The 10,714-nt window shown below is 44.5% G+C and overlaps 1 protein-coding gene across 1 annotated transcript; it reads right to left on the bottom strand.

Moving 5' to 3' along the window:
- Positions 1-263: 263 nt before the first annotated feature.
- Positions 264-10,386, bottom strand: LOC124665939. Its single transcript, XM_047203294.1, has 4 exons — positions 10,150-10,386; positions 9,232-9,731; positions 2,514-2,749; positions 264-1,059 (listed from the first exon to the last, which is right to left on the bottom strand). Exons 1-4 carry the CDS (start codon positions 10,353-10,355, stop codon positions 493-495), a joined length of 1,509 nt encoding a protein of 502 aa, XP_047059250.1. The 5' UTR covers positions 10,356-10,386; the 3' UTR covers positions 264-492.
- Positions 10,387-10,714: the final 328 nt, after the last annotated feature.

The following is a 10,714-nucleotide window of genomic DNA, read 5'->3' as shown; positions in this document are numbered from 1 at the left end:
TTGGCATCAATTAAACATGACCAGATTTTTTATGGTGTATATTAAAAAAGAGAAAAATTATCTTGTGAAAAATATTATCTTAGTACTGAATTTTATTATGAAGTTTTTTTTCATGAACGACTTTGTGAGACAAGTCTTTTTTTATGAACGACTTCGTGTGAGCGCGTAGCACGTGAAGATATACGTGCAAATTTTTATTTCAATTTTTTGAAATTTCAAAATGTACGTAAGATGCATTTTAAAATGTAGGGAGCATATGGCCATGATCCAAAACACCACTCCCGAAAATTCCTTTAGATTTTTAGCTTACTAACCGCCTGCTGCAAAAATAATGGTACACACCTTAACTGCACAACTGTTGTCTGTGGACCATCCATGGCCTCTGGGCCAACTATGCAAGTAGATAATACAAAGACTTGACCAAATATAGTTTAATTACACTTAAGTTTTCTTTGCCCGCTCATCAGACACAGAAGTATAGCTGGATACACCTTACCCCGAAAAGCCACAAGGCAAGGTCGACCAAGTCACCTTCATTGATATTAACGCAAAATCAGTCTTTATACCATGAGTATCATGCCCATGTGTTTTTGCCCTGAAGGAGCAACAATATTGGTCGGAACAGGATGGCTGTGCGCCTAACTTGAATTTCAGATCTATCAAAGAATCCTTCACTACAGTAATAACAGACTTCTTTATGCCACCAGAATCAGTGATGGTGCCATCAAACAGCCGGATTTCCACATCAAGCCCACTGGTTAAACATCCAAGAGACAAACTGAAATTGCTTTGCACTTCCGATATGATAACTTCTACAGTCGCCTCAACTGCTCTGCCAAGACGTGATAAAGTTATGTCGACTGCGCCCCAGTCACCAGGGATGTGAAATGTGAATGGCTGAATCCAGATGCCACCATCCCCAATGAGTGAAGCACCATCGATCAGCTGTAGGTCATCTTTTTCGTGTTTGCCTGTCTTGATCCTCATGTCATATTCAATTAGAATAAAGTCCGACATCTCTATCCCTCGCTTAGGGCCAGACATGTTGATAAGAGAACCCTACAAAATTATTGTATTTAGGAACTCTTCATATAAAAGTAAGAAATATCTAAAGCTATGGTAAGTACTTCAGTTATGTTTCACTTGTAACATCCAATTGAATGAATATTTTACAACTGATGACCATGATTTTGTCCCGTATCAGATAAGATGAATAACGGTGATAGGGAAATTTGGCCCCCGTCATTCAATTGATGAATATTTACAAACCTACGCCTTAGTGAAATGAGAAGATTAAAGAAACTAACTTTTGTAGTGGTAGGATCACTAACGCTATGCATCTTCATATGCCTATAAATAAAAGGAAATCAATTGTGTGTAGTGTATTAAGAAACAACCAAGAATCCAAAACTGTTCAAATTTGGTTTGATTTGGAACACAGGATACTCCCTTGGTTTCATAATTTAAATTTGTTCTCATAGTAAATCAATATTCCACTGGCTTATACAATACAAAGTATTCTGCTAATTTTGGACAGATTGATCACATGGAAGCATTTTTATTTCACAGAAAACAAAAAATATTACATGGGAGCTAGGACACAATATATCTGGAGAATAACAATAATACACTAATCCTATTAAGAAAATCAAGAGTGAAAGCTGAGTTTCATGTCTACTAAATACTTCAAGAGCACAAATGGTGATGCACATGTTGCCTTAGGCCACCTGTGACACCATATGCAGGGCCTAAGCACAGGTGCAGGATGGGAAAAGCAGCAGAGCGGGAAAGTGCCTGCACCTGTGAAATATGTACGCTAGGGAGGGATTCAAAAGCGAAGAAGAGAGGGGTGAGAGTGGTGCTTCCAGATCTGGGCCACTCCCAGTCCATCCGAGCTCCGGTACTTCCAGATCCGCACCGATGGGACGTCTCCACCCGACTGCAGCAGACGTGCGTCTTCTCTGCGAGTCCCACTCCAGCCTCACCCTCTCCTTCGCCCGAGTACTCTCCACTTCTCCAGCTTCTCCTATCCCTCCCCACCCTTTTCTTCAGCTCCTGCTCGCTGCTCTGTTTTGCTATATGTGCTTCCCTCCATTCTTGCATTGCACATTGGGCCTTAGCCTTTGCCAGATGTTATGCACTCTCTCACTGTAGTGGCTGTTGCCTCCTAGTTGCTTGTTATGTTCCTTACAGGGTTTTGTACCTTGATTTAGTCTTGTTCCTATGGGAATATTAAAGTATGAGTTTACTAAATTGCTTGTAATAGGTGATTTAATTTTCTGTGGCGTGTGTCCATGAAGTCACCTCGCCATACTCCACAAGCATTGCCAAGTTATGAAGGGTGTCGGTCACCATAACATGCATTACACATTAATAACCTTGGTATAGTTGGGACACTTTTAACAGGCAAACACCTAGTTTCATAAGGGGGATAAGCAAACAAACTTCAATACTAGTGGGTGTTAGGATAGACTTGATCCTCGAAATAATTGCAGATAAGTATGGGTGTGCACCTGCTCCACGATGATGGGATCATCCCTGCTAATATTGGCAACATAATTAAGCAATGGATCAAGATCATCCCGCACTGCAATGTATCCATACAACTCTACTAAGCCACCATCCACATGAATTTTAGCAACCTCCAATGAGAAAATTTGCAGCATGCAACGCGGGTAATGTTTCATGCAAGTTCCATCATGAATGATGCAATCTGTGGGATCTGAGAACGTCATTGCCTCCAACCGAGCTTCATAAAAAAATGAAGTTAGTGTAAGTTTGTAATTGGAATTAAAGCAGTAAACAAATACACTCATCCCAAATTAAAAAAATGTTGTTTGCGGATAACATGGCCCTCTTGGAAATTTTCCTTTTGAACTAGTAAGTAGAAACTATCTACGATCTTACTAAGAACTTTGCTCCATCGAGAAGTTCTTCATTAGGAACACCAAAAGAAAGTGCTGCCTCGAAAAGCTTATTGGTAGGAGGCACAATACACTGCAGCTATTGCATCAAACTGAACCAGAACAAGGAACGTGTCTTCAGAAAAGTTGGTATCCTTCAAAGCACTAAGGGTCTGTTTGTTTCAGCTCTTTGCAGCCGCTCCAACAGCTTTTGGGCTATGGAAGCTGGAGCCCAAACAAACACATATTTTTGGGCCAGCTTCTGCCAGCCGCTCCGTTGGAGCGCTCCACAAATTTACACTACGGATTGGAAGCTGCGAATTCGGTGCTTCTTCCAGCCGAAGCGGCTCCAAACTGCTCTTTTACGAATTTAGCCCCCCACCAAATCACATACAACAGCAAAACTACCTCGTACCGGCTCAGCTCTGTTTCTTCTGTCTCCCCTAGCGAACCAACAAAGCACGACAGAAGCCATCACGATGCCACACCCGACCAGCCGCCACCCCCGTCGATCTACGGCTATCTGCTCCGCCGCACTCCTCCGGCGGGAGGAGAGGGACCCCCGACCTCAAGAACCCCGTTCCCGACATCTAGCCTCTACGATCGTTGCCGGACGCGCTCCCTGGTACCCGCTCGCGCATGTCTCCGCCTCTGTGAACTCCCAGAGCCCCGACGCGGCCCCTATCTCCGATTCCTCCGGCCCTGAGCTGAGCTCGTGCGAGTGTACGATCACACCATGCTACAAACTCTTGATGCTCTTTTTCTCTGCCTTGTGCCGTTCGAATTGCTGCTGCTGCTAGGATAGTTTATTGCAGATGTGGTGTAAAACGGTGAGATAAGAAATGCACTTGAATTGCTTATGCTAGAATTGGCGTAAGCAGATGGATACATGTTTTAAAATCAGTCAAGTAGCTCACTGCCATGTGACAAATATATATAGTACCAAAGGAATATAACTTAACTTAAATCTAGTGAAAAAATTCTCAGTTACGGCAAAAACAACTCTCAAATATGTTTTCTTGTATTTATAATACTCCCTCCTATCCATTATTACTTGCCACCAAAATGAGTATCTACAATTAAAATGTGTCTAGATACATCTATATTAGTATTAAGTAATATGAATCGGATGGAGTAGTATAAATAGCACTAAAATACGATCAGCGCAACTTTAAGGGCATTCAGGTCATTCCAACATATTTTAGTGCAGCCGCAGCTACACCAGCCGGCGAAACAAACAGACATGAGACAACTCCAATCTTCCAGCCCCAGCTGGCAGCTACCGCTGATTCTAGCAGCTGCAGCCACAACAGCTGCAGCTGTGGAGCTCCAGCCCAAACAAACACACCCTAAGCCCCCTTGAAATTGAGAGTTGTGGCTGCACTCTTTTTTTCCATCGGTGCTTTTCCTCTCCGGTACCCTCCTGCACAACACCCTCCTCTTGTCCAATTAAGTCCAAAGAAAAGAGAAGAAAATAGCCAGAGGAAGCTAGGTCAGAAAGGAGACAGATATCTCGAATTCAGACCTTCCAGTGATGGTTTAACATGTATTCTTCTGCTGACATTTCTATGATCCTGCTGTCAAGCAGGTGAGTGAGATGATATAATATTTTGATTTTGTAACTACTAGATTTGATAGTTGACTGAAAGTATGTTGCACGCCTGTATCAGTTGGCTTCAAATGTAAAGTTCGTGTCCGTGGTACTGAAGGCAACTGGTGCTTTGAAAAAGAACAAGGGAAAACAGGTACATGAAAACGATGAAATTGATTCAGGCAAATGGACAGAGATGCCCAAAGAGAACGGTATTGCGACTCTTCACATTTTTGCTGGCTGTGGGAGCTTTATCTGAAGGGTTGCAGCAAAGCTGGAATGCACTTTCTCTAGTGATATAGTTTTTCATGAACATGTTGGCCTTCAAACTGATGTGTTTTCTCATTGTTAAATTCTGCAGGTGTATCTTGTACAAAACGGGCAATTGAATAGGAGGAACCAGCTGGTGAAGCATATAGGCAAAATCATCACCAAGCTGCTGTGTTTGTGGATAACTGCAATGTGATTTTAATGTAGGTGGAATTGTTGCGCCATTAGTAGCATATCAGTTGCCATAACTAGAGTCCATTTCAATTATTGCAGCAGTCAGCCAGATTAAACAATTAGAAGAAATATGGTAACGTGAGTTAGTTTTTGTCAGAGTCAAAAAGTGTCCCAGCTGTGTATTGCAATTCTAAGAGTCGGTTTTGTGCATCAGGTCCCCTGGCGGACCTCCTATAAGAGGACGTGTAAGGGCGAGCTGTAAACAATCCAATATATCTACTACCTGCTATTCCTGACCCCTTTAAGTTCTCTCGATATAATCCCTTCTACCATTCTCCTCGCCAGCAACAGCACCAAGAAGCAGAGGATGAACTCATCCTCTCGTGATCCACCCCTACTACCTCCGAAGCTCTAAGCAGCCAAAACAGGAATTTTATGATTTTTGTGTGCTTTATTTTACATATTTAATTATGTAGCTCAGTCAGTACTAATTTTTGGTAATGCAGGGCAATTATGGGCAAATGTTAGGATGCTGATGAATGTGTTCCAACTGCTGAAGCTGCTGAACAAGAAGCTAAACTTGCTGAAGAGTGAAGAGAATATAAAGAACCTTCATGTGCAGAATTCATAAATGATGCTCCTCCCTGTCAGGTATATTATTTTATAAACATATGTAACCAAAATGCCGATCAAAATTTTAAACAACCAATTGACTGTCCTATATCCTTTTCTCCTCTTGCCAGGGATTTTCTGGTATGAACTGATTCAACCAAAGCACGTGGAGTAAAGTTCAGCGCGAGATGATTTTAGCATTCCTCTTTCGCAGAATGTTCCCTCCACAATGCCTGTGAGGACAATGGTGCTTCCGCTCGTCCGATGACAGCGAACAGTGACAATGGAAGCTGCAGAAATGTCCAGAGGCTTAGTTGTAATTTCTTTTTCTGTGGTTTTTCTGCAAATGTCCCTGGACAGGTGTTCCCTGTCAATGTTTCTCGTGGTTTCCACGTGTTTGTCTTGTAAGTTGACATGTTTAATGAAGGCCCGGTAATTTCTCTCTCAAAAAAAAAGAATGTTTATGTCCCAGATTGTTTCTTTTAGAAAATGCTAGGTACTTTGTTTCCTTCAACAAAGTGCAGACCTTCCGATCGGCAGTTGCATCTTTTCTGGGGGTGGATACCAGGTGTTGATCCTTGTTCATGTTAAACTCCAATATCATGCAAGGCCTGGTAAAGCGCGCCTTACCCTTCAAGTTAAGCCTACAAAGCCAAAGAATGGAGAAGCTACAGATATGCTTGAACACCAACAGGGTGAGGACCAGATAATAGAACACTTCTAACTTTGCTAGCTAGATGTTTTGGAAGTAGTATACGTTCTGTAAAGTAGCAACCCAAACCTCATGCTATACAGAAGGATTGGAAGATTTGGTTGGCCCCATCCATACCTAGTGATCCTTTAGTAGTATGGAGACTTAGACCTAATTGTAAATACAGCGATGTGACAGCCATTTATACTGTTATTTGCACACATATCTGGCATTTGACTGTGTATTATGCCGTTTAAATACACCTCAAAGGCTGTGTCACCATCACTGTATTGTTGGACAGTTTGATATGGAAGCAAATTCTAGGGAGAAAGCATCATTTCATGCAGCCTCACTTGGGCAATTGGGCATTTATGATACATAGCACAGAATAAAGGTCCTAGTCAATGTCATCAAAACTCTACATGCCACCTCAGCCTTTCCTGTCAGGCAAAGGCGCAAACTGGTATTTGTGCAAACGGCGCCAAGTTGAGGACCCGCAAGAGCAGAGTGCAAGTTTTGGGGTGGAAGTGCTGAGAGAGAAGTCTAATTTAGACCCTCAAACTTGTCGTCAAGTTCAGATTACAACCCAACACTTTGATTCAAATTACAACCTCAAACTCTAAAAACCGTCTGAAACACACACATCTCAAGACCAACCAGTCTGACCCTGGTTTTATCCTGCCATGTCACCGTTTTCTTGTTGCCAGCACATCCTAGTCACCGTGTTTTTCTTGATCATCTCTGCACTAGGCCTGGACTTCTCTTCTCTCTCAGAGCGCGAGCGAGACGGAGGTGAGGTGCCCTGCTCCACCTCTGCTTCAACTGCTCCTATTCGAGTCGTCGAGCACCCGCATCACAGCAACCTCAAGTAGTCACCTTTTGGCACAACGGTGCGATCAAGTAGTCACCTTTTGGCACAACGGTGCGATCAAGCTAGCCGGGGTATAGAGATTGGTACGTCACTTAGAGCATCTCCAGCAACATCCCTCAAACCGTCCCCCAAAGGGATTTGGGGTGCGCCGGATAAAAAAACGTTCCCAGCCGCGTTCCCCAAAGCCGCTTTTTGCCCGGCGCCCGAGCCTGTTCCCGGCCGACAGGGGACGCTCCGGGCACGCCGGACATAAAGAAAAGCGAGGCGGGCTCCCACATGTCGGCGACTATTTCCATAAACAGTTGGTTCGCGCCTTTTTTCTCGTCGCTCCTTCCCTCCCACGCCTCCCACCCCTCCGCTGCCGCTGGATTTGTCGGCCGTTTCGACAGCTGATCTCTTCTGAGAGTCGGCACCGTCGTCGTGGCTGGCACTCTCGCCGGTCGTTCCGCCGCCGCCGCTTCGCCAGCACGTCCCAGAACGCGGTGTCAAATCCACCCCACCTCTGCACACACAAGGTGCTCAACGAGTTGCCAGGTAGGCGCGATTGGCCGTTGTTCGTTACCTCGTCTGCCGCGGCGGAATTTTAACCATTGATTTTGGCATTCTTTCTTTGGCATGGCGGGATCACACAATGACATCAACATGTTGCAGCAGCAGTCTCCGGTGTTCAGCAGACTAGTGGAAGGGCATGCTCCACCATGCAACTATGAGATCAATGGCCACCAATATACCAAAGGCTATTATCTAGCCGATGGTATATATCCAAAATGGGCCACTTTTGTCAAAACAATCTCGAATCCATCAGGTCAGAAGAATTCCCACTTTGCTACGCGACAGGAGGCTTGCAGGAGGGATGTCGAGTGACATTTGGTGTTCTTCAAGCTCAATTTGCAATTGTTTGGTACCCTGCTCTAAGTTGGTCTCACGACCAAATGTGGGAGGTGATGCAGGCTTGTGTGATCATGCACAACATGATCATCGAGGATGACCGCAAGAATCATGCCAGGAGACATGTTGGTCCCTATGAGTGTGAGAGCCCTCTTGCGGAGGTTGATCATGAGTTGCCTGCAGATTTTGCTGATTTTCTCGCCATGCACGCAGAGATCCGTGACAGCAATGTTCATGATCAACTTCAAGCTGATCTCGTTGAGCATTTGTGGAGGATCAAAGGATTATCAACAAATGCCGCGGCACTTTGATCTAGCCCTATTAATTACATTTGTTGAGTTGTTTTATTGTTTGTTGTATTTTAATTTGAAAACAATCTCCGCAAACATATTTATCTGTATGCTATATTTGATAAATGGTTGTTTTCAAAAACCCTTAAAAAAAGTTTGGGGACGGCGTTGGGGAGGACCCCCAAACGCAACACGAACAAAACACGTCCCCCAAACGTTCAATCCGGCGCCGTTTGGGGGACGCGACTGGAGATGCTCTTATGCGCTTACGCTGCAGTTGTTGTCATCTGGCTCGTTCTCATTTCTCTTCTGGTTGTCTTGGCTCTTGGGATGCTTAGTTTAATGCCAGAACGAGTTGGGGATGGAAGTGTAGGTGGTAGTTGTTGTGCGTCCGCCGCCATGGCCGAGACATCCGAGAAGATCCACTCCTCCTTCATGACGGTGGGACCAGGCCTAGAGGTCCAGATGCGCCTGTTGCCAGCAAGCTCTCGGACGATCGTGGACATGGACAGATAGAGATGAGAAAGACGAAGTACAAGTCACTAGAGGAGAAAACCGTTGACACATGGAACTGAGTTGGCATAGGTAACAAACTAGTCAACTGCTCAGGGAGGTGTGTTTTGAGAGTTTGAGGGGGTATTTTGAACCAAATCAAAGTATAGGGTTGTAATATGAACTTCAAGACAAATTTAGGGGGGTAAAGTGGACTTCTCTCAAGTGTTGATGTCGTACGAATTTTAGGACTACCAGAGCAATTCTCTCATAAATGAAACACGGCAAGGCGAGGAAACTTCTGAGCAGTGGCTCCTTAGAAATAATCTCTATGATAACTATCAAATATGTAGAGCTAAAGGATATAGAAAGAGATGCCAATGTTGAAGGAACAAATTATACCTCTTACAATAATAAATATAATAGGAAAAGAGATACTTATCACTTACTCTCATTACGATCTGCAATACGATAGTCGTCTTTCCACCATAAATCCATATCTTTGTATATAGAACCATCACGGTGTCTGCTTTCTGCAAGTATATTATTCACAGTATATCCTTCTTCTTCACTAAAAAGAAATTCAGACATCTGACCATTAGTTGCGCTCCTTCCACCTTCCTCACAACCAGTGAGGTTCACATTTTGGCCCAATGTATCCGCTTTGCCTGCAATAACCTCCAAGGTTGCCCTACAAGCATCACTGTCACTTCTCCTCTCATCTTCATCCATAACCTCCGAGATTGTGCCCCTCGTCAAAGTGTTCTTCATTTTTTTTGAATTGTCCGTCTTAATGTTTTTCAAGCCTTGGGAGATTGCGTAATGCTCGCTGTCCTGGGAAATAGTAATAACCTTACCAGAAGGGATGGGCAGTGGCCTGTATGGTTTACCGGACTCGTCACCTTGTACTCGACTGACGGTAGCCACGTTGCGAGATCCATGAGGGGATCTGTCACCAAAGAGCATAAAACGAGCACCCGACATAAATAAGATGGTATCATCAGTAGTAAGGATTGAAAGCGTGGTGTAACATATCTAAACCTGAAAATGATTATAATGTTTTATTCTCTTTTTTTATCTGTTTTCGAGTAATATGGATTTTTTTAATATCGCATTTGCCTTTAAAAACCAACACAACAAAGCTAAATATACATAAATTTTGCAACACTTCAGATCCGCAAAACTTAGCAACCAACTAAAAGCGCTAACTTTAGTAGTATCGAAACAATAAAACATACTTATCCTTCATTTGTTTCCAAAATTAAAATGAGAAGGGTAAACAAAAACAAAAAAAAGGCCATAATCAACTTCTAAAACTATATCGAGCAGAAAAGACGCAAAATTAGCGTCAGAAAGAGGAAACGCACCCGGAAACACGACGGACAGGTGGATCGGGAGCCGCCAATAGAGGGAAAAGTCGTCGCGCAAGCGCTGGTGGCCACCAGCGAGGCGGATCAGATGCCATGAAAGAGAGGAGAGTTCCCGACGGAGATGAGAGGCGATGCATTTGGGAAGGAGAGGCGGCGGCGTTACGGCTTGGAAAGAGACGTAGAATTGAGCTGAGGGTTTGCATCAGAGCGACCGACGGTGGCGGTGGCGGTGGCGGTGGCGGTGGCGGCGGCGGCGGCGGCGGCGGCGGCGGCGGCGTATCAATAGTGCAGAATTGGGGCTGGGGCGGGGGCGGGGGCGGGGGCGCTGAATTAGGGCGAGCGGTTGCGTTGGAGGAGAAAATTGATTACCTATCTGTATCTGGGGCTATTTGCTATCCGGACCACCCGTTTTCGGAAAGAAGTCTACCTAACCACTCAAGTTTGACGTTTGGTATGGAGAACCCCTCAGGTTTCAACTAGAACACATAAGGCTGGTGCCAACGCGGTCGATAGCGGGGGCACTATCGCCCGTGGCGGGGCGGGAGGCGGGCGGAAGTGGGGC

The sequence above is a fragment of the Lolium rigidum genome, chromosome 6, assembly GCF_022539505.1.
Source record: "Lolium rigidum isolate FL_2022 chromosome 6, APGP_CSIRO_Lrig_0.1, whole genome shotgun sequence".
Lineage (NCBI taxonomy): Eukaryota > Viridiplantae > Streptophyta > Magnoliopsida > Poales > Poaceae > Lolium > Lolium rigidum.
This window is presented reverse-complemented; position numbering and strand designations above follow the sequence as displayed.